Consider the following 24,533-nt stretch of genomic DNA (forward strand, 5'->3'; position numbering starts at 1 on the left):
CAGCTATCCAGTGGAACTTCAGCTTAAACAGATACATCTTAAACAATATACTTTCAAATTAAGTGTTGTGCAGCATTTAAACAAGAGATCCACACTGTGGGTGATGGTAGTGAGGTCAGCCAGGTCAACCTCATAGATTATTAGTTCCCTGATTGGGGCAGTTAATCTGATTCAATCAGGGAGCCCTATCTGACAGATAAGAACAAGAGTGTCAGACATCCTATTCATTCTGAGGAAGCTGGATCAGTGTCAAGGGTTCTCCATGTGTAAATAAAAGGTGACGTGGTGACAGGATACTGGCCTCTGTGGGGTTATTTCACACACCATTACTGCACCACTCTTTATTCAACAAAGAAACCCCTCTTCAGCTTGGGAAGGCAAGCACATGACCTGTGCATCAGTGTAACAGGCAGAGGTAGTGAATCCTACTGGAGAAGGAAAAGAATAATGAACAATTCTGAAAATGTAATTTAAGTTAAATTCATGAGTGCAGTCGGCAGCATCTTTTGACAAACAATCCACTGCTCAGAGTAGCTTGTAAATTTAATTTATTTAATAATGCTCTTCTTACAGTAAGTTCATAGGCCAATCTATCGCTTCTGATGTTCTAAACTTTCTACACCCTGGAGTTTCCCCGAAACAGATCGATAATGACAACTGAAAGAGAATTCCAGGGAATCAGTAACAATTAATTGACAGTCTTGCACTGTCAGGTCTAATATTATCCACTCATTCCTTTCATTCTCTGTTTAAAAATGTGCTGCACAACTAAGGAACCTTTGAGGTAAGCCGTGATATCCCCACTTAAAATAAAACATGGAAAAAGTTTCTATTTAAATTGATAATTCTGAATATCAGGAATGTCACCTTAAAATAACATTAGAAATATACAAAGCTAGACAGATAAATTCACAGCTAGTGGGGATCAAAGCCATGTCGACCAGGGAACAGTTTCAATACCAAGGTCTTTGTTGATTTGACTGTTGCAAAACTACAATTGCTTCATTATCTCCTGCATGTAAGGCAGGGAAAAATGCTAAAAGAAAACCAGCTAGTATTCCCACTGCCACTTGTTATCCTGTGCCTCCTGCTGGAAAGTGTCTGTTTGAGGACATGGAGCAAGAACAGGCGTGGGATTGGCTGGATGTCCTGCCACAATTTAAAAGGCTGTCACCACTCAAAGATGAATCTTTTGCACGAAGAACAGCAAGCTATATGCAATAAGAACAAAACCCTGTTTCATTTGACATCTTCAAAATAAGCACAAAATAAGCATATTGAAAATTTATTTTTAAAAATCACCAGTGGCTAAACCACGCATTACAAGTTGTTTAATACTCTCCATTGCAAAAATAGTCCAAATATACAAAGAAATAGTTGGAGAAAAAGCCGCAGCAAAGTAGCAAATTTCAGAATATTTATTTCGGTAATTAACTGCTGGGACTTTATTTTGTCCATAGATTTCAGATGGGGAGGTGTATTGGGTTTAACTGTAGAAAACGTCCAACTGCTCAGTTTCTTTTATGGTCACTGTCTCTGTAATTGTATCTTCCCTTGTTAAGGTTGACTTTGTCATGTTCAAATCTCCACTCTTTATGCTTCATGCTGTCACAACGTGAATCCCGCTCTTCTCTCTTACTGCGATTGTATTTCTTGTACTTATCACGATCATCATTCTTACTGTCAATCCTGTCTTCTTTTCGCATTTTCTCTTGTCCACTGTGCCTTTCCTCATCATATCTCAACTCTCTCCCATCACCATGTGTGTGCCTTATGTCTCTCTCTGACCTTTCATTGCCAGATCCTCTACCATTTTGATCATCGTTTCGCTTTTCTTCTCTCTCGGAGTTTCTAGGTCGGCTCCTTTCTCTGTGTTTCTCTCTGGTTCTCATTTCATCAGCTCCATCTGTGTGTTTCCTTGCATCTCCTTTTCCTCTTTCTTCATTCCTGCGGTCCACACTGCCATCCCAATGAATGTCATGGTTCATTTTGGCATATTTCTCATACTCCACATCCTCTCTTTCTCTCTTGATTCTTACAGGGGGTGGAGGTGATTGGTTTCGGCCAGAGCTCTTGAAGAACTGTTTGGAGGCAGCTTCTTTCTTTACCTTGACTTTTTTCTCCTTTTTTTCCTTTTTCTTTTTCTTTTTCTTTTCTGGAGAATAAATAACATTTTGTGAATTGTGGCTCACCAAAAGGGATAATCTAAATTTCAAGGGATAGACTTACTCCGTTCTAAGCACCTCTCTAAATTAGTATGAAGGACTCTCAGATAGGGGATAACACATAGAAAATGTACAATGTGCGCCAACCTCAGCAGTCCACCAAACATACACATTTCATTTCTCATGCTGATCATTTTTGAAACCTTTCTTGCTGAGGTTGCTAGTTTACGCTGAATTAGCATTCTTTTGTGCAGTGCTCTATTAGGCTTGGATTTTGACTGAGACTGGCCAAATATATTTGATGCAGGTCTCTTAGTGTGTGCTACCACAGGATTTTCATCCCATGTTTAGACTGGATTTTGACACAATCTAGTGGTGAAAAGTTGAGCTACTAATTCCAAAATCAATCCACTCTCGAAGTGTTATAACTCTACTGACATTCTTCAAATATCAGACTGCAGTTACAACAATTCCACATAATAAAACCGGTACACCAGTGACAGTGTTTCTGTAAATTAGTAATCCAAACATCTATCATCTAATATGCTCAAACCCAAAATTCTGACAATATCCCATCCCTTAAGCTGACCCATGCATTTCACTTCATATACCTTTCTTCAGTTTCTTAGCTGGCACTGAGCTAACATCCTCTTCAGAGGACTCTGAGGAATCTGGTGCTGATGGAGGTGCTTTAGGTGCACAGCCTTCCTCTCTCAGTTTTTTAGTCACAGCATCAACATCATCTCCATCATTTGGAAGACGGTAATTGGCTACATGGTCAACACGGATGGTCCTTCCCTTAATCTAAATGCAGGAGATAGACACAAGTTACATAAACAAACTAGTCCATATAGTAGAGAGTTCTCGTCATGATTACTTACCGACCACATTCCCAAAATCCTTCAAGTGCCTATGGCTTTTTGTTTACTTAAGTACTGGAAAAAAGTTGTTTCCATTTATTCTAGCCCATTCTTTCACAACTAAGAATGGTCATTCCACATGGTTGGCTGAACTAGAACATCACCCCTTGTGTACCTAGAATACCAGCAGATTTGAACACAGAAAAAAATACTCTTATTCATACTAACACAATCATGTGATGGATTATAAAAGTTGAAATAGTAATAAAACAGCAAGAACTTTATTAAATTCTTTAACCACCACATAATAATGGGATATAGCAAAAAGATATTCTTTCAATCCAAGTTTACAAAACTTCACTGAAATACACAGCCACAGTATGTGACATGAATCACAGGAAAGTTCAAGATGTTGAAGACACCATGCAAAATGTTATATAACACATGACATCAGCTTTAATCATATTTCAATGTGACAATCTGAAAGGAAAATTCTACACAATAGCCTTGCAATGAATCTCCACTCCAACAGCAAGAGATTAAAGAGCATGGTAGATGCAGTAGATGGAGTTACATGAAAAAGGAAGTTCAAAGAAATGTGCTCATAATACTATCAACAAAATAGAACATGGTGTCTGATGAAGGAGAATGCTGAAGGCAGAAAAATAGAGGTATATTGCCTACTGCATCCCAAACCTTTTGTGTATCTGGTCTCAAAGTATGGTGATTTCTAGGTTGCCATACTGGAATGTTTACGTATAAATTGAAGTTGATTATTTAAACAGTAACAGAAGAAATGAGCAGTTGTTACCTCCTTAATTACAAAGGATAGGAAACTCTTAATATGTTTAAAAACTAATAAAAACAACTTTCTCCCTGGATGAATGCTGACATGTGACACTTTTTTAAAAATAGATGTCAATGTATTGGTGAACTGATTTCAATTTCATTTTAAAAAGTCTTGTAATGGGACTGCAAAATCGATAGATTATAAACAGGTATTGTCCCATGGTGGCATTGCCAATCCATTTCAAAACACACTATATGTACAAACCAAAAAAGCAGTAATTCAGAAGCCACAAATTCTAGTGGATATTTGAATCCAGATTCTTTATGCATTCAATCAACAAAAAGGTGCCAAGTTTGATCCACTTGATCATAACACCATGAGTTAGCTGATTGGAGTGGCAACAGAGGAGCTATAATTGGTCTCAGCCAGGGCTCACTCAGGTATCCAGAGGACAGCCATTGGAAGGACTTGTGTATGAAGATAAAGGTCAACCTCTATTTTACGTACCAAGGATCACAGATACAATGGCCACTTGGAAAAAGCTTCTTGAACATGCCACTGACCTCTGAACAAGCCAGACTGAGTCAATTGCCTCTAGAATTATGAGGAAAATTCATCTAAAAGTGGGGAGGTGAAGGGAAGAATTTATCAGGTAGAACTACATGATCAATTGCAGGAACTAGGAGGAACGGGGTATTTGGTAGCACCTTACACATTCTTATTTTCTTTGATATAGTGTTACAAGAAAAGCAGACATATATTCACTAAATTAGGCAAAGCACTAAATTAATGTGATAAATGCAAAAGCTCATTTGGATTTTATGTATGTCTAAACGTAATTATTTTATAATTAACATTCTGCTCACAAGGTGGTCTTCATTTTATATATGGATACTTTAATCCGTTATACTTTGGTCTTGTCATTTACTTCAATTTACAGGCCAACTTACCAACAGTCAAAAAAGCAAACATATCATCAGCTTTTGCAAATGGGTCACCTGGAAGAGACGAGACAACTCCTACTGTTCATCTTTCTATGATTCCATTGTCTACTTTCATACCCACCTTGATTCCATTAAAGTTGTCCACAGCCAAAATGGTGCTCCTCTGATCCTCATAGCAGATAAAGCAGAAGCCTTTTGATTTTCCAGTCTTCTTATCTCGAACTAAATTGATGTTAACAATCTCGCCATACCTATCAAATTAAGGTTAATGGTTTACTGCGTTTAAGCCATCTCTCTTATGGTACTTTTATCAGAGGTTGCTACTAACCAGATCCTCCACTACAATCTCATCTGTAAATATTTCTTCTCCTGTTTAGTAAAACAGCAGCTCAGCTTTCTCGCAAGGAATCAGCCTCTTTTACCTTTTTCCCCATTAATCTCCAGTCTTGAATATCTCTGGTCACCTGCTTTGACATATTCCCTTACATGTCCACTCTCACCAGCATGGCATTCTCTAATGAGTATCTCACCTGGGAAGAATTGGCTAATGCTTGGCTTGATGGAACATTGATTCACAGTTGATGGTTCCTTCTGTTCAGAGGCCACCTCACCCCAATGTACTTTCACTCATCTTATCTCCCTAAACCATCCATATCAGCTGTATGACTGTTATTGTCAAATGTCCATTGTGTCTCTCCCTCTCCTTTCCTCATGTCTATTCCCTGTTGAAATGGATCACCCTTTAAAGTTCTGCTCAAAAGTTCTTAGGCAAGATTTTCTTGTGCAGAAAGTACAGGAAAACTGGGAAGAGAGCTGTAACTCAAGCTCTCTGTTTCCAGATGCTATGTCTACACATTCTTGCTGGAAGTGACATCAATTAAATACATCTCTGCTTCATCCTCCATTAATTCCATTTCATTCTAACTTAGATACTAAACTCTGCAGACTGATCACTATGTTCCTGAAAATCTCCACTTCCTTTCTGCACTTAAATTCTTATCTTTGGTTACAAATTTCTCCACAGATTATTGACATCTACCCAACATCCTCCACATCTAACATTCTGACTCAGCAACATTCTGTACAATCCAGCCCCTCTCGTTTTGTTTCTTTCCAGATAGGTCAGCTATCTTGGTCTTTTTCCAGATCCTCCTCCCTGAGTCTCTTTGTCTTACTCCTTTTGTCCCATCTCAAATTTTCTGACCATGCATTCGGTCACTGCTCCTACCTTTTCTACTCCTGCTTGATGTCTTCTCTCTCCATGAAGCACCTTGAGAGGATTTAGAACATTAAATGCATTATATTACCAAATCACAGAAATGTTACTGTGCAGGAGACTGTTCAGCTCATTGTGTCTGCACCACATCTCTCAATGAGCGTCACGACTTAGTGACATTCTCCCACCCTCTTCCTATAACCCTACACATTGATAACCTAAATCTCTCAGCACGGGGGCGATTCTCACAAACCTCTTCTGCACTCTTTTTAATGCATTTCCATACTTTTTGAAACATAGAGCCCAGACTATACAAAATAATCCAGTTGATATCTGCCTAGAGTCATATCCAAGTTCAGTATAACAATCCTGTTCTTGTACTCTATGCCCCTTTTAATAAAGACCTAGGAGACTGTCTGCTTTATTAACTGCTGTTTTTGTCCTGTTACCGTTAATGACTCACGCATATTTCATCTAGGTCTTTCTGCTCTTCCACATCCTTAAAAGTAGAAAACCTTAGTTTATACTGCTCTACATGTTCTTTCCAACAAAATGCATCACTCTCATTTCTTCACCTGGTACCTCACGTATGACCTTTCCAGCCATCCCAAAATATTGTCAATGCTGCTGTGAAGTTCTACATTGTCCTCTTCATAGTTTACAATATTTCCTAGTTTAGTATCATCTGCAAATATTAAAATTATCCCCCCTTTCCAAGATCTAGATCATTCATACATAATTGAGTAAAGCAAGATCCTAGAATTGACCTCAGTGGAACATTATTACAAATCTTCCTCCAGCATGAAAAACATCTATTGACCATTACTCTCGGCTTCCTGTCATTCATCCAATTTTGCATCTATGTTGCTACTGCCCCTTTTATTCTATGAGACTGAGCATTTCTAACAAATCTATTGCATGGCACATCAGTGACCAGACTTGAAACGTACAGCTTGCTTTCCTCCCACAGATGCTGCCAGACCTGCTATGTTTCTCCAGCAATTTCTTTTTGTGTTTCAGATTGCTAGCAGTTCTTTGTTCTTCATCAATAACATTACTTTTATCAACTTTCTCTGTTACCTCTTCAAAGATCTCCAGCAAGTTAGTTAAAAATGATTTTTCATGAAGAAATATTGATTCTCCCTAAGTAACTCAAATTTGTCCATGTAGCTACTAATTCCTTCCCAAATAATTGTTTCTACAAGTTTCTCCTCCATCGAAGCAAAACATAATGATATGAACAGTATCCGATCCATCTCCTCCAAGGGTGGCTCACTGTTCAGCTACAGGTTCCCCAGGCAATCTTAGACTTCATCACCCAACTCTGTTCTTGCTTCGCCGAAGGTTCTGCCTAATAATAATTTTTTCTCTGATGGTCCAATTGTCCTTTTCCACTGTCATTCTAAACCTTTTGATACATTGAGTACTATCCATTAAATGATCCCTCACTGACCCTTGATCTACTGGAAGTACCTTGTTCCCAAGAAACGGGTCCAATATTGCTTCCTTTTGTGTTGGAATTAACAATTATTGCTGTAGAAAATTCCCTTGTACACAATGTAAAAACACTTTTCCCTCTTCGCACTCCCACTATCCGAGTCCATGTTTAGGTAATTAAGGTTCCCCATTCTAACCATTCTACAATGCTTGCGCCTCATTGTAATTTTCTTGTAAATTTGTTCCTCTACAGGTTTTCCATAAGTTGGTGGTCTGTAGTTTATATTAAGCAATGCAACCTTCTTGTTCCTTAGCTCTAACCAACTGATTCTGTACTTGACCCATCTATGACATCTATCTCTCCAATACAGCAATGCTCTCCTTAACCAAGACCACCAACCTTTTCTTAGTTTCCTATGTCTTGCCCTTCCTTCAACAGGGTCTGCATAATTGCCACAACATAATTCCACATTGGTGAGGTACAGGCATAGGTTGCCAACCTTATTTACTAAACTCTCATGTATATGCCGTGTAGTGCTGATTCAGAATATTTTAATTTCTCCCTTATTCCGGCTCCACCTATTAAGTTAGTACTCTCTATGCTCATGATGTAGAGGTGTCATTGTTGGACTGGAGTGGATAAAGTCACATGACACCAGGTTATAATCCAACAGGTTTATTTGAAATAACAAGCTTTCAGAGCGCTTTACATTATGAAAGAGCACTGCTCTGAAAGCTTGTGAGCTCAAATAAACAGCAAATACAACCTAGTTTTGTGTGTCTTCTGACACTATTCTAATGTTCTCAGTTTCTCTCAGTATTTGGTGAACTCTGGTATTACTCCCTAATGTACTCTCCTAGATTCCAAGGCCCTGCAGGTCACAACATTGCACTCAAACTGCATGATGATGCTAAAGCTGTAATATTATGCCACCTACTGGCACAAAGCCATATTTTTAACCAGCCTGAAATAATAAACTAAAATCAAGCACATGTGTTCATGAAAATGCTTTTGAGAAATGAAAAAAGGCTTGCAAATATAAATGGCCTTTCGTGGTCCAAATGCTTTAAAGCTAATGAAATACTTTTGAAGTATAAAGTGATGTTGGAAACGCAGCAGGCCATTTGCCTCCAGTAAGCTCTTATAACAGACTGTCAAGGTTTCAGGTTCAATTCCCAGTGGTGTGCACTACTAGTTGGCCTCAGCTAATACAACTGGTCTCCATACTACTTGTCTGAGAGAGAGAGAAACTGGTCAAGAGTTTCTACTCCCCACGAGCCAACAGATTCTGCTGTGAACGTATGGGGTAAATATTAAAAATGACTTGGTTGAATTTAGAGGTGCTGCACCCATGGTTTAATAGCCTGGTCACTTAGTTGAGGAACCCAAGTGGAGCCATACTTGAGAAGCTCCAATCAGCATAGTATCTAACATCAGCGAAATTGGCAAGGAAACATAGAACTTACTGTGAAAACACACAGATAATGTCTCCTTCAGTTAATTCATAGGGCAAGCCACCTAGGAAAAAGAAAACAGAGCATACTTACATGGAAAATCATACTCTTACATTTAATGCTGGCACTACCATAACCAAGAATTTTATATATTCAGTACTGTACACAGTTTAATAAGTACAAGATCTCAGGTTGTTAGTCACACACATTTTCCAATAGAAATTTATATTATTTAACCAATCAATTACATAGTCCAGGCTGTTAATACATGAAGATATTCAAAACATTTCGCTCATGTATATGACTCTAGATCTAACTGGCAGATGTTTTCCACCTGTGACATTGAACAGAGAAGCCCACAGTGACTGGTTTTGTAGTGATTATGTTCAGCACTATAAGAAACAGTATCCGTGAAACAATTCTAAGGTTTGTACTCAGAGTTTAGAAGAATGAGTGGGAAATCTGATTGAAACTTATAGAATACTGAGAGGCCTGGATAGAGTCGACATAGAGAATATGTTTCCATCAATGGGAGAGACTAGGACCCAAGAGCACACTCTTACAGTAAAGGGATGACCCTTTAGAACTGAGACAAAGTAATTTCTTCAGCCAGAGGTTGGTGAATCTGTGGAATACTGTGCTGCAGAAAGCTGTGGAGGCTAAGTCATTGAGTGTATTTGGGTTCTTGATTGGTATGAGGATCAGGAGTTACAAGGAGGATGCAGGAGAATGGGGTTGAGAAACATATCAACAATGATCGAATGGGGGAGCAAACTCTACCAGCTGAATGGCTTAATTCTGCTCCTAAGTCTTATGGTCTTATAGTTCCAATATACAAAATCTAACTTTATGATTATTTTTGATTTATTATTGGCATTTGAATCCTTATATCCATCTCCTAAATACATGAGTAGTTTTCACTCAAAGCAATAAACACTTCAGAATAATTTAAGCATTTTTGTAAAACCCATAATGTTCAGTACTTTCCCCTTGTCCAAGAGTGCTTCACTCAGCCCAACTGAAGCAATACCCAGTAAGTGAGCTACGAAATGATAGAGTCATAGAGATGTACAGTACGGAAACAGACCCTTCGGTTCAACCCGTCCATGCCAACCAGATATCCCAACCCAATCTAGTCCCACCTGCCAGCACCTGGTCCATATCCCTCCAAACCCTTCCTATTCATATACCCATCAAAATGCCTTTTAAATGTTGCAATTGTACCAGCCTCCACCACTTCCTTCGATAGCTCATTCCACACATGTACCACCCTCTGTGTGAAAAGGTTGCCCCTTAGGTCTCTTTTATACCTTTCCCCTCTCACCCTAAACCTATGTCCTCTAGTTCTGGACTCCCCCCACCCCAGGGAATGAAGGGCTTTTGCCCGAAACATCGATTCTCCTACTCCTCAGATGCTGCCTGACCTGCTGTGCTTTTCCAGCACAACACGCTTGACTCTAATCTCCAGCATCTGCAGTCCTCCCTTTCACCTACAAAATGTGGGTCATGGCATGGATTTCAAAAATTAACTCTTAACAAGAATGAGCTCTATCAGTTCCATAATGTTACCAAACACTCTTTGCACTTTATTGTACTCGAGGCTGTGAACCTCACCAAAGCCCTAATGCTTACGAAAAGGAGTGCTGTTCTGCATTAGGAATGGTTAAGATCCCATTACCACTTACACTCCTATGGCAGCTCACAAATTGTCTTTTGTTTTCTCAGTCCTCCTACCTGCCTCTATTTTAATGATTATTGCAAATTATTGGCTAAGAGATAGTATTACAAGGATGCCAGTGAGCAGCCAAGAGGCAAGGAACATGGAATTTTATAAGGAAGGAGTGGGCTAGCTGGCACAGCAGTTAGTAGGGAGATAGGGGCAGGCCAGCGTTCATAAATCCTCACCTTGCCTGCTCCTTTTTTTATAATATTGATATTCTATTTAAAATTTCTATTCAGGGCTACTTTGATTTGCATTTGATCCTTAAAAAGGGAATTAAGGGATATGGGAATCAAGCAGGAAAGTGAAGCTGAAATAAAAAAATCTGCCTTGATCTAAGTGAATGGGAGGAGTAGATTTGAGGGGTCAAATGGTATTACCCACTCTTATTTCTTATGTTCTTCTGCACACCAGAGTTGGATTCAGCAAGATTCAGCAAGGAATGAAATATATAGACTAGCATGGGGCTAATAATACTCATACTTTTAAATGGGATGACAAAAGCCATATACAAGTGTAGGATCAGAACAAAGCAAGTGTTCGTGAAGTAAATATTTAAATCCAGTTTTTATTTTCAATCTTTAAACCATCTTCTAATTGCTAAGCATCTAAATTGTTAAACTGAGAACACTTTTTGACATCAGTGAACAGCAGTAAAAACTCTCCTTTCACAGAAGTTGCACTGTCAGCAGTAATTCTTTACAAGGAGACACCACCCATTCAATTATCTTAAAGGAGTTCTTTGTAGTCTAGGAGAAATCAACCCATGACCCAGCTAATTCCATTAGATTCAACAAGAGTTGAAGAACTTTCATTATCTAGGACTAGAATGGAAGGATTCCAGCTTTGGGGCAGAACTGATTGACAGGTAAATTTAGTGAAGGCCTTTGACTGTAGGGTATTAGAAAGGCTGTTTGTGCCTTGGCACTTTTTATTATTACAATTGATCAAGGAAGTAGGTTGTTTTCAGCAGAGAAAGAAGTTTGGTTGGAGAAGTCAAAAAGAATCTTGTTTATTTCAGAGAGACATTTAGAGCTTGTCATGGCAAATTAATTCAGCAGAAAATGTTTTAGAATTATGAGAAATATTATATAAGTTTATAAAAAATGAATGGGATAGTTAGAAGAAATTGAGGAGACCTGACCAACTAGAAATGAAAGAGGTACAGAAGAAGTAAGCAATAAATGCTTTTGTGGGCGGCACGGTGGCACAGTGGTTAGCACTGCTGCCTCACAGCGCCAGAGACCCGGGTTCAATTCCTGCCTCAGGCGACTCTCTGTGTGGAGTTTGCACATTCTCCCCGTGTCTGCGTGGGTTTCCTCCGGGTGCTCCGGTTTCCTCCCACATTCCAAAGATGTGCAGGTCAGGTGAATTGGCCGTGCTAAATTGCCCGTAGTGTTAGGTAAGGGGTAAATGTAGGGGCATGGGTGGGTTGCGCTTTGGCGGGGCGGCGTGGACTTGTTGGGCCGAAGGGCCTGTTTCCACACTGTAAGTAATCTAATATCGCAAAGTGAAACAGATAGGACCAGATCACTGCAGAAGTGAATTAAAGTTTATAATGGTACAACCATTTCCGTAACCAAAATAACTTTAGCCATTTTGTTAATAACAAATATTTTAATAGAGAACATATAATTACCATTTTTAAGGAACTACAATCCCCCCAAGGCTTTAAAGTTAAGCTAATTGCTAAATTATATTTATCCAGGTCTGGATGAATTGTATTCTAGGCTGTTAATGGAACTGGGGAGGAAGTGGTGGATGCTCTGATGATCATATCCTAAATTTCTCATGATGCAGGCGAGGCACTGCAAGATTGGAAGTCTGCAAACATATTGCTATTGTCCAAAAAAAGATGCAATGGATAAGCCAAATCATTATAGGCTGGTCAAATTGATCTCCGTGGTGGATAGCTTACTTGAATCAATATTGGAAAAAAACAGAATTAGCTGTTACATGGAAAGGCATGGATTGATTAGGGATAGCCATTATTGCCTTACTAATGTAATTGATTTTTTGAAGAGGTAACAAGGAAGATTGATGGGGGCAGTGCAGTGCTTTGTAAGGCATTCAACAAAGTCTTGCATGGTACTACTAAGAAAAAATAAAGCCCTCGCAATGTAGCAGAATGTGATAGGCTCGATCCAAAATTGGCTCAGTGACATGAAACAAAGGGTAATGGTCGGCGGATGGTTTTGTGAATGGAAAGCTGTTTCCAATAGTGTTCCGTGGAGCTGAGCTTTCGGTCTCTTCCTGTTTGTGGTATATATTAATAATTTAGACTTGAAATATAGGAAGCATCATTGGGAAATTTGCGGACGACTGAAAAATTGGCCATGTAGTTGACAGTGAAGAGGCTGGTTGTTGACTGCAGGAAGGTATTAATGGTTTGACTGATGGGGCACAAAGTAGTAAGTGGAATTTAATTCGAGGAGTGGGGGGTAATTCATTTGGAGATGCCAAACAAATGAAGGAATGAGGGACCTTGAAATGCATGTCCACAGGTTCCTGAAGGTGAAATGACAAGTGGATAAGGTGGTAAAGTAAGCAAATGGGTGCTTTCCTTTACTGGCATTGAATACAAGAGCAGGGATGTATTGATGGAAATATATAGTAGAATGGTTTGGCCACAGCTGGAGTTGTTTATTTGGTCTGGTCATATTACAGGAAGTTAACACTTTCTCTAAAGATAACACAGAGGAAATTTGGAGCAGCACAGTGGCTGAGTGGGTAGCACTGCTGCCTCACAGCCCCAGGGACCTGGGTTGAATTCGACCCTTGGGTGACTGTCTGCGTGGAGGTTCATGAGTGAAATCAGGAGTGTGGCCTTACATGAAGAGTGTGCTCAAATGTGCCTGAAACGGAGTTACATGTTCAGAATCGTAGTGCACAGGGAAAGATAACAAGTAACCCCCTGTCACACAGAAACTCTATTACTATTAATCTCCTTATATAGGAAATCTGCTTCAGTCCTGCCCACTCAGCTTTGGAATTTAAAACAAAATTGGTACACCTGAAGTTCACCGGTATCAAATAAAAGAAATCCAATCACATTTAGATTTTAAATGAGCAATCCTATGGGATACAAGGTTACAAGAGCCTCTAAAACAAAGACAATTGGAATCTGGAAAAGGTTTCACTTACCCAGAAAGATCCATGCACTGTCCTTGTACTCTGAATGCCAGGACACTTTATCTTGAACTCCCAAATCCGCCTCCCTTGCATTTAGCTCATTGATGAGCTTCACTTTTGTGAGTGGACTAAATGCAGGGGTAGAAAAACAGAACAACTTGATTATAAGATGTACCAAGATTATTGTGCTTGAAAAAACAAAAATTTACCATGTCCAAGTGCTCTTCTTTCAAAAATTAGTTTGTGGGATGTGGGTTTTGCTGGCTAGGTCAGTATTATTACCTGTCCCTAGCTACCCTGAAGAACGTAGTTGTGAGCAGTTTTTTTGAACCACAGCAGTCCATGGGCTGCAGCTAGATCCAGAATGCGGTTAGGGAGGGAATTCCAGGGTTTTGACCCAGTGATAGAACAGTGACATGTTTCCAAGTCAGGATGGCAAGTGGCTTGGAGGGGAACTTGCAATGGTGTTCCCATGTATTTGTTGCTCTTGTCCTTCCAGTTGGAAGTATCGTGAGTTTAAAGGTGCTGTCTAACGATCTTTGGAGAATTTCTGCAGTGGATCTTAGATAGTATACATTGCTGCTACTGAACCATAGTGAAGAGAGTGCTTGTGGATGTGGTGCCAATCTAGTGGCCTGCTTTGTCCTGGATGGTCTCAAGCTTCTTGAGTGTTGTTGGAACTGCACTCATCCAGACAAGTGTGGAATATTCCATCGCACTCCTGTCTTGAGCCTTGTAGATGGTGCACAGACTGCGGGGAGTTGAGAGGTGAGCTACTTGCTAAGGTATCCCTCGCCTCTGACCTGCTTTTGTAGCCTCAATATTTATGTGGGAAGTCCAATTCAATACCAATCGTAACCCCCAAGATGTTGTTAATAGTGGATGGTATCACCACTGAATATCAAGGGGTAGTTGTCCCTTATTGGAAATGGTTGTTGCCTTGGTATTAGTGTTTGCAAATGTTACTTAATGGAACATCTCCAATGATAGAAGTTTTTATCATACCAATTGAATCAAAGGACATGATAGATCATTTTGGGCTAACTACTTGTATATTCATCACCAGACCACCTATTTCTAACTTTGGAAATCACTCTATTATCTCAGTTCCATCTCTTCAGTCAAAGGGCTTTTACAAATACATTAAGGACAAAAGGGTAACTTGGATGCTGCCTGAACTGCTGTGCTGTTCCAGCACCACTAATCCAGTATTTGGTTTTCAGCATCTGCAGTCATTGTTTTTACCCTTCAAAGAACAGCAAGGCGGCCTTTGTGTGGAGCCGCAGAAAATGGGGGAGATACTAAACGAGTATTTTCCATCAGTATTTACTGTGGAAAAGGACATGCAAGATATAGACTGTAGGGAAATAGATGGTGACATCTTGAAAATTTTCCATATTACAAAAGGAGGAAGTGCTAGATGTCTTGAAACGCAAAAAGGTGCATAAATCCCCAGGACCTGATCAGGTGTACCCTAGAACTCTGTGGGAAGCTACACAAGTGATTGCTGGGCCTCTTGCTGAGATATCTGTATCATCACTAGTCACAGGTGAGGTGCCAAAGACAGGCCGGGGAACTATAGACCAGTGAGCCTGACATTCGTGGTGGACAAGTTGTTGAAGGGAATCCTGAGGGACAGGATTTGGAAAGGCAAGGACTGATTAGAGATAGTCAACATGGCTTTGTGCGTGAGAAATCATGTCTCACAAACTTGATTGAGTTTTTTGAAAAAGTAACAAAGAGGATTGATGAGTGCGGAGCGGTAGATGTGATCTATATGGACTTCAGTAAGGCATTCAACAAGGTTCCCCATGGGAGACTGATTAGCAAGGTTAGATCTCATGGAATACAGGGAGAACTAGCCATTTGGATACAGAACTGGCTCAAAGGTAGAAGACAGAGGATGGTGGTGGAGGGTTGTTTTTCAGACTGGAGGCCTGTGAGCAGTGGAATGCCACAAGGATCAGTGCTGGGTCCTCGACTTTTTGTCATTTACATAAGTGATTTGGATGCTAGCATAAGAGGTACAGTTAGTAAGTTTGCAGATGACACCAAAATTGGAGGTGTAGTGGACAGCGAAGAGGGTTACCGCAGATTACAACAGGATCTAGACCAGATGGGCCAATGGGCTGAGAAATGGCAGATGGAGTTTAATTTATATAAATGCGAGATGCTGCATTTTGGGAAAGCAAATCTTAGCAGGACTTATACACTTAATGGTAAGGTCCTAGGGAGTGTTGCTGAACAAAGAGACCTTGGAGTGCAGGTTCATAGCTCTTTGAAAGTGGAGTCGCAGATAGATAGGATAGTGAAGGTGGCGTTTGGTATGCTTTCCTTTATTGGTCAGAATACTGAGTACAGGAGTTGGGAGGTCATGTTACAGCTGTACAGGACATTGGTTAGGCCACTGTTGGAATATTGCATGCAATTCTGGTCTCCTTCCTATCAGAAAGATGTTGTGAAACTTGAAAGCGTTCAGAAAAGATTTACAAGGATGTTGCCAGGGTTGGAGGATCTGAGTTATAGGGAGAGGCTGAACAGGCTGGGGCTGTTTTCCCTGGAGCGTCGGAGGCTGAGGGGTGACCTTATAGAGGTTTTCCAAATAATGAGGGTCATGGATAGGGTAAATAGACAAAGTCTTTTCCCTGGGGTGGGGGAGTCCAGAACTAGAGGGCATAAGTTTAGGGTGAGAGGGGCAAGTTATAAAAGAGACCTACAGGGCAACCTTTTCACACAGAGGGTCGTACGTGTATGGAATGAGCTGCCAGAGGAAGTGGTGGAGGCTGGTACAATTGCAACATTCAAAAGGCATTTGGATGGGTATATGAATAGGAAGGGTTTGGAGGGATATGGGCTGGGTGCTGGCAGGCGGGACTAGATTGGGTTGGGATATCTGGTCGGCATGGACGGGTTGGACCGAAGGGTGTGTTTCCATGCTGTATATCTCTATGACTCTATCTGGTTCACCAATGTACTTTGGGGAAAGAAAATCTGCCACCCTCCTTCCGTAAACTACATTAACTCAGCAATATAATGGACTTCTGAATGCTCTTTGAAATAGCCAAGCAAGTTGTATTTAACTTCTACAAAGTCTGATTTTAAAAAATCATGTATTCCTTTTATTTGTTCATGGGGTGAGATATTGCTGGGTGGCCAGCATTTAATGTCCATTCCTAGATTCCTTCATAAACTGCTACATTCCTAAAGTTGTGGGATATTTAAGTTTTGTTAGGAAGGGATTTCCAGGATTTTGATCCTGTGAAGCAATGGCAGTACATTTCCAAATCAGGATATTGTGTGGTTTGGAAGGGAACTTGCAGTTGGCAGGGCTCCCATGTATTTGCTAACCTCGTCTTTCAGGGTGGTAGAGGCTACCGATTTGGACAGTGCTGCCAGAGGAACCTTGATGAGTTACTGTAGTGCTTCTTATAGCTGGTCGACACTGTTGCCATTGTGCAATGGTGAAAGGAGTGAATGTTGGCAGTGATGAATGGGATGTTCATCAAGCTTGCTGTTTCATACTGTCTGATGTCAAGCATTTCGAATGTAGTTGATCTGCACTCAACAAGACAATTGGAGAGTATTCCATCACATTCTCTGCATAATTCCTAGTGTCTGGCCCGCTCTTATGGCCACAGTATTTACTGGCTGAACTGCTTTAGCTTCTGGCCAAAGGTAATCTGCAGGATAGTGATAGTCGGCAGTCATTGAGAGAATTCCATTGAATGTCAAGGGGAGAAAGTTGGATCCTCTCTTGTCAAAGATGGTCATTGCCCTATACTTGTGTAGTGTCAATGTTATTTACCATTTATCTGTCCATCTCTGGATATTGTTGACATCTTGTTGCATATGGACACTTCAGTATCTGAAGTGTGCTGAAAGGTGTTAAACATTGGAACACTGATGAATGCACATGACCACCACTGACCTTGTGATGGAGCAAAGGTTATTGACGAAGCAGTTGAAGGGGGCTGGGCTCAGGGCACCAACCTCGGTAATTAGCACTTTGTGGTGCAGTGGTACCTCTGAACCAGGAGCTCCAGGTGCAAGTTCACCTGCTCCAGGGATGTATAATGGTATCTCTGGACTGACTGATTAAAAATATTTAACAAGGAAGAAAGAAAAGACCTTTATCATCTTTGTGAGCTCCTGTGCTGCAGTGGAAGTGACCCTGCCACCGGACCAGAAGGCCTGGGTTGAAGTCCTGCCTGCTCCCAAATTGTGTAATACCATGCCTGAACAAGTTGATTAAAATGTTTACCTTCAAGAATTCAAGTCTCATCTGCTCCAGAGACATATAATAACATCTCTGAACACATTGATTAGTAAATTTCTCCCATCAGGAATTCCTGCAGAAATGCCCTGGGTCTGTGATGTTTGACTTATAACAACCAGGTATGATTGGTAACCAGCAAACATTGCCATCTGATTCCTATTGACTCCAGGTTTTCCAAGGATGCTTAATTCCATACTTGGTCAGATGCTGTGTGGATGTTAAGGGCAGTTACTTTTACCTGACCTTGCCTCTTCTATATTGGAACTGAAATTGAGAATCAAGCAATTGTTCAACTGGACTGTAGGACAATGACTCAGGAAAAGACAAGGCTGAAGTACGTGCATCTATCTTGAGATCTAAGCTCTGTAGTCTCCCACATCCAGTCATGAATGGGGTGGACTATTTAACAACTCGCTGGAGGAGGCAGCTCCACAAGGATCTCCATCCTCAATAATCAGTGTGAAGGGTAAGCATTTGCCTACAGTTTCAGTCAGAAATATCGAGTGGATGACCTATCTTGGCTTCCTCCTGAGGTCCTCAGCATTACATGTGCCAGCTGCATCCAGTTCAATTCACTCCACATGATGTCAAAACACAACTGGTTACCGGACACTGCAAAGGAAATTAGTCTGGACAACATTTGAGCAGTACTACTGATGACTTGTGCTCCAGAATTAGCAGCACCCCTAGCTAAACTCCTCCAGTACAGCTACAACAATGGGATCTATCCAGCTATGTGTATAATTTCCCAGCTCCATCCTGTCCAGAAGAAGGATAGATCCAACCCAGCTAATTCCACCCCATCAATTTATCCTCAATCAAAATGATAGAAAGCACTGTCATCATCAGTGATTTAAACAGCACTTACTCAACAACAATCTGTTCATTGATGCTCAGTTTGGGCTCCAATAGACATTGAGAAAAGAGCTGAACTCCAGAGGGGAATCGAGGGTGACTTCACTTGATATCAAGGCAGCATTTGACTGTGTGCAACATTAAAGACCCCCAGTAAAACTGGAGTCAATGGGAATTAGGGGTCTCCCTGCTGTTTCGCACAAAGGAATGTGGTTGCGGTTGTTAGGGTCAATCAACTCATTCACAGGAGTTACTCAGGGTAGCATCCCAGGTTCAACCATCTTCAATAACCTTTTCTCCATTATAAATGTCAGAAGTCAGATCCTTCACTGATGATTGCACAATTGCAACTCCTCACACTGAGGTAGCCTCTGTCCAAATACTGCCTCTTTGATTTGGACCACATCTAACATCTTCAACACTCACTTCTTCTACCACTGATGTTCAATTGTAGCAGTGTGTATCATTTACAAGACGCACTTGCAACAACTTGCCAAAAAGCTTAGACAGTACCTTCCAAATTCCTGACCTCTAATATCTAGAAGGACAAGGGCAGTAAACGCATGGGAACACCACCTGGATGTTCCCTTTCAAACCACACACCATCCTGATTTGGAAAAATGTAACAGTCATTGCCAGTGGCAAAAGTGAGGACTGTAGATGCTGGAGATTAGAGTAGAGAGTGTGGTGCTGGAAAGGTACAGCAGATCAGGCAGCGTCCAAGGAGGAGAATCAATGTTTCGGGTAAGAGCCCTTTCCTTGGATGCTGCCTGACCTGCTGTGCGTTTCCAGCACCACACTCTTGATTCACTGTCAATGGTCAAAAGCCCTGGAATTTACACCTTATCAGCACTGGGGTGGAGTGGAGGAAACCCGAAGGAGCACAGCAGTCAAAGGAAGCAGCTCACTACCACTTTTTCCAGGGCATTTGGTGATTGGCAGTAAATGCTGGCCTAGCCAGGGATTCCCACATTCCATGAATGAATGAAAGGCATTTTTGCACATACTGAAAGGGAAAAACACATTCTAATGAAGGAAATTTCCATAGATTACACTCTGATTCTACAACCAGCTTTTTGTTTAAAATGAAGAACTGCAGATGTTAGAAATCAGAAACAAGAACAGAAATTACTGGAAAAACTCAGGGCTGGCAGCATCTTTGGAGAAAAATCAGTTAACGTTTGGGTCCAGTGACCTTTTCAGAACTGAAGCTCTCTCTACAAATGCTGAGTTTTTCCAGAAATAAATTATTTTAAACATATTAATTTAAAGTGGCTATTTGGCCAAACTGGTATTTGTAACATTGCTCGGTTGAGTACAGACTGCTGATTGGCATTTCCCAGACTATATGCACTTAAACAACTAACATTTATAATAGAGTTGTCCAGTTGATTTGGGTACAACTATCTTCATTTCAAAATGAAAGCGTTCTTGAACAAAAAGTTGATGGCACATTTCACTTGCACTTTAAATGTGAAAACAGAACTATTTCCAACATTTTCTGATGTTATTTTGAATTCCTAAATGAGCTTGCTTTTGTTTTAGTTTACTTCGCTTCCACAAGTACCAAGCATGAAGAAGCTCACTGTTTTCTCCACTGGATTTGCATTTATCCCTTTTGCTTTATTTGCCACTTTTACCAAGCTCTGTACTTCATCTTTAAAGCCTTCCAAAACCCCGCTAAATTAATGCCGAGTGTTGTTTTACTGACCAGACCAATTGGCTCGTGATTTAACAATCCACATTTCTACAATACTATTCACATATTGTGAAATTCCATGAAAATGCTTCACATGCGAAAGGAAAAGATAATGAGGATGGAAAGGGGAAGGGTAACAGGAAACATAAATAGACAGAAAGGCTTTTGGGAGATTGTTGAAAGAAAGATGTCAAGGCAGAGGGTGTTCCAAAGGCCACACAGTGGCTGACAAAGCAACAACTAACGTTTTATTCACATTTATGGTCATGCCAAGTTATTAATCTTTCCACAGTTTTATCAACGACTGATTCATATCATGATCAAACCTCTGTTGACAAACAATTCAGCTCATATACCTTTGGTAACTTTTTATTCCGATCAAACCACTGCCAGTAATCGTACCAAAAATAAATCCAATAATTAACGAATTGTGCTGAAAACAGGCTCTTTCTCAGAAACGGTGGACATTTAAAATAGAAAGATCCTGCCACTGATCATTTACCACCTTGAAGTAAATCACACCTCAGAGCCATACCAGACGGGGAATTTGCTCTCTTTAGTGATGCTGTTTGTTAATGTAGTAACTACATCAATTTAATCTCCTACTCACTTCATTTTGCAGCACCACAACAGCTCCTCTTCCTGGACAACAACAGAGGCAGGAGAAAGAAGAACCACAACAAGACCATGGAGAACTCCGCACACACCACCACCTACTGGCGCATAATGCCAATCACACCCTGTTGAGACACAGCTGGAGTCCTCAATGCAGAACTTATTAAAACAATACGCAATAAAGCTATTTGAGCAAATGCAGATGATAAAATCTTATTAACCCAATGTAGAGGAAATTGAAAATACATAATGCTAATTATCATTTGTATTGATAATTACAATCTTGGAGGAATTTTATCCTGGTACGTGAGGAAGAGGTTATCTGTATGTTAGGTTCTTGATGTGGAGGTGAGGGTGCTGGACAACAAAGTTAAAAATCACACCCCGCCAGGTTATAATCCAATAGGTTTATTTGAAAGTACAAGCTTCTCCTTTGTCAGGTAACTGGTAGGGCAGGATCATAGATCACAGAAATTATAGTAAGAGATCAAAGTGTCATACAACTGATGTGATGTATTGAACAAATCTAGATTGCGGTTAAGTCTTTAATCACTTCGAATGGGAATGCAGGTTTCAATTGATTAATATGTAAATTCCAGAACTTCTTTCAAGCCACAGTCCTGAGACAACTTATGGCTTTATCAGTATATTAAAAAAGTGACATCTCAGCTCAGACGATGCATTAGAGGTTTAAGGGTAGAGTCTGCCTGTATCCCAACCTTGAGGCAGATTGGTTCTATTTGCAGAGTAGGAATTTATAAAATGTTACGTGAACTGACGGCCAACAAATTGTGTGTTTTGAACAAAATAGTACATGCAAATACAAATCTGCAAGTGTAAATTGACCCCAAAGACTTGTATGTGTGTGTGCGTGCATGTGTGTGTGAAGGAGAAAGAAAGTGTGTGCGTGTATGCTCGTGTGTGTGTATGTGTGTGTGGGAGAGAGTGTCTGACTGTGTGTGGGAGTGAGCATGTGTGCTTGTTTGATAAAGTGTGATGGAGTATATGCCTGTGGGAGGGTGTATGCGTGCGTGCGCGCGTGTGTGTGAGAGAGCGTGTGTATGGGAGAGGGTCTGTAACTGTGTGTGTGTATAGTGTAGTACTTTGTTGTGAGTGTATAGTGTAGTGGGTTCACCTGTAGTGTGACATGAAACCAAGAACCCAGTTGAGGCTATCCTTATGGGTACCAAACTTGGCTATCACCCTGTGCTCGGCAACTCTGCGTTGTTGCGTCTCTCGAAGTCCACCTTGGAGGACAGTCACCCGAAAAGGCAAAGCCAAATATTCTTGACTGCTGAAGTGGTCCCCATCTGGCTATGTCGAGGGCATCTTGAAACCCATTGTCCAGGGGACCTCCAGCTTCTATCGCGACTCTACAGAAATTCACACAATCTCCTCTGCTGATTGTTATACATTTACAAGTTGTACAAACTGATGATTTTTATGTCTTAAAGAAACTTTAAACAGCTGATCAGACTTAGGTGTTATTCTACATAATATCAGATCAGTAAGTTAAGTTTTATGTTTTTCAACCAAGGGTTTTTGTCAGATAACACAGTGAAACTTGCTCCTGCATCAAGCTTGAATTGAATTAGATGTTTATTGACGTAGATGAGGTCTGTGATGTCTTGTTCAGATGAGTCACCTATTTTCCCATAGGAATGGCTTAAACATTTCTTCTAAAAGATGTATTTCACCAAAAAAAAATGTTCTAATGGAAGTATATTATGAGAGTCAACATTTTCTAATGGTTTTGGGTATAAAATATGTTTTTGTTGACATAACCAGCACTGTTTCTGTTATTCAAAGCTTATTCCTGGTTTTTGCACGTTTTTTGACAATGCCCCACTATTTCACAAAAGTGACATTCTTGTGATAGAGTTGAATGCAACTTTTGTTTGTATGGTTTCTTTGTACCACATCTTGTACAGTATCTCCCAGCAGCAAAAGATTTGGACACTCTTTGCATTGGTTTGTTGTGTGATTGTTTAGAATGCTTGCCTTTACACAGTTGATAAGTTCTGATCATCCTCTGAAGTAAATTTGTCCTTCCATTCCTCAGATTTTTCTGTGTTTGTTTCTGAATATCAGCTGATAACACAACCCGGATAGACTTTTCCAGTGTAAGAACTTCCTTTGATTGTAAAAGAACTGAAAGAGATGGATTAGAAATTTTGGTGACTGTTCTGTCTCTATATAGTTAATTAGATTATGGTGTTCCCTATTCACAAGAATCAGGCAGGATATAAAGTTATAGAGTCACAGAGTCATAGAGATGTATGGCACAGAAACAAACTATTCGGTCCAATTAGTCCATGCTGACCAGATATCCTAATCTAATCCAGTCCCATTTACCAGCAATTGGCCCATATCCCTTTAAACTCTTCCTATTCCCATACCCATCCAAATGCCTTTTAAATATTGTAATTGTATTCAGCCTCCATCACTTCCTCTGGCAGCTCATTCCATATATGAACCACACTCTGTGTGAAAAAGTTGTCCCTCAAGTCCCTTTTAAATCTTTTCCCTCTCACCCTAAACTTACACCCTCTAGTTCTGAACTTCCCAATCCAGGGGAAAGACCTTGTCTAGTTACTCTATCTATGCCCCTCATGATTTTATAAATCTCTATTAAGTCATCTCTTGGTGTCCGATGCTCCAGGGAAAAGAGCCCCAGCCTATTCAGGCTCTCCCTAAAGCTCAAACCTCCAATCCTGGTAACATCCTTAAGAATCTTTTCATTGAAGAAATTGTCAACACATTATCCTGGAAATTTGTCCTTTATTGAATTTTACTCTTTCAATTTTATAATTTGGTCTCAAAGTAAAATAGTTGTCAGATGCTTTAAATACATCAACAGAGCTATCGGTCTCCTTTTAAATGCTTTTATGTTAATAACATTGTCTGTTTACTGGTGCCACAGAACAAAACAGTCTGTTAACTTGTTCTGCTTATCGTTTTGTTTATCTGAAGGAATTCTGTATCTCATGAATTATTTCTTCAATGCTCACCAAGAAAATTCTGTACCTGAAGTATCTGTAACCTTGGATCTGCCTGGAGGTATCATAACTTTCTCCATTGATTTATTTAATTTAAACTTCTCACTCTAAATTCTGAAGGCTTTTTAATTTTTTATAAAATTCTACAGTATCTTTGGCTTTTTGACTTTAAGTTGAAGCATGATTTAATTTCAATTGCTTTAAAATTCATTGGAGAATATTGAAGTAAAGAATTTTTTGGAATTGTAATAAATTTTTAATTACCGATACAGTAAAATAAGATCTGTTACTAAGTGATAAAATTGTAATGAGCTGTTACATTAAAAGAGATTAAGACCTTTAGTGTTAGAAATTATATCTTTGTAATTTT

The 24,533-nt window shown here is 40.0% G+C and overlaps 1 protein-coding gene across 1 annotated transcript; it reads right to left on the reverse strand.

The window, feature by feature from the left end:
- Window positions 1-535: 535 nt before the first annotated feature.
- Window positions 536-21,224, reverse strand: rbmx2 (RNA binding motif protein X-linked 2). The gene is made up of 6 exons (XM_072595031.1): window positions 21,160-21,224; window positions 13,732-13,847; window positions 8,880-8,931; window positions 4,881-5,010; window positions 2,777-2,969; window positions 536-2,155 (listed from the first exon to the last, which is right to left on the reverse strand). The coding sequence occupies exons 1-6, from the start codon at window positions 21,162-21,164 to the stop codon at window positions 1,512-1,514; spliced, it is 1,140 nt and encodes a 379-aa protein (XP_072451132.1). The 5' UTR covers window positions 21,165-21,224; the 3' UTR covers window positions 536-1,511.
- Window positions 21,225-24,533: the final 3,309 nt, after the last annotated feature.

The sequence above is a fragment of the Chiloscyllium punctatum genome, chromosome 25 (genome assembly GCF_047496795.1).
Source record: "Chiloscyllium punctatum isolate Juve2018m chromosome 25, sChiPun1.3, whole genome shotgun sequence".
Lineage (NCBI taxonomy): Eukaryota > Metazoa > Chordata > Chondrichthyes > Orectolobiformes > Hemiscylliidae > Chiloscyllium > Chiloscyllium punctatum.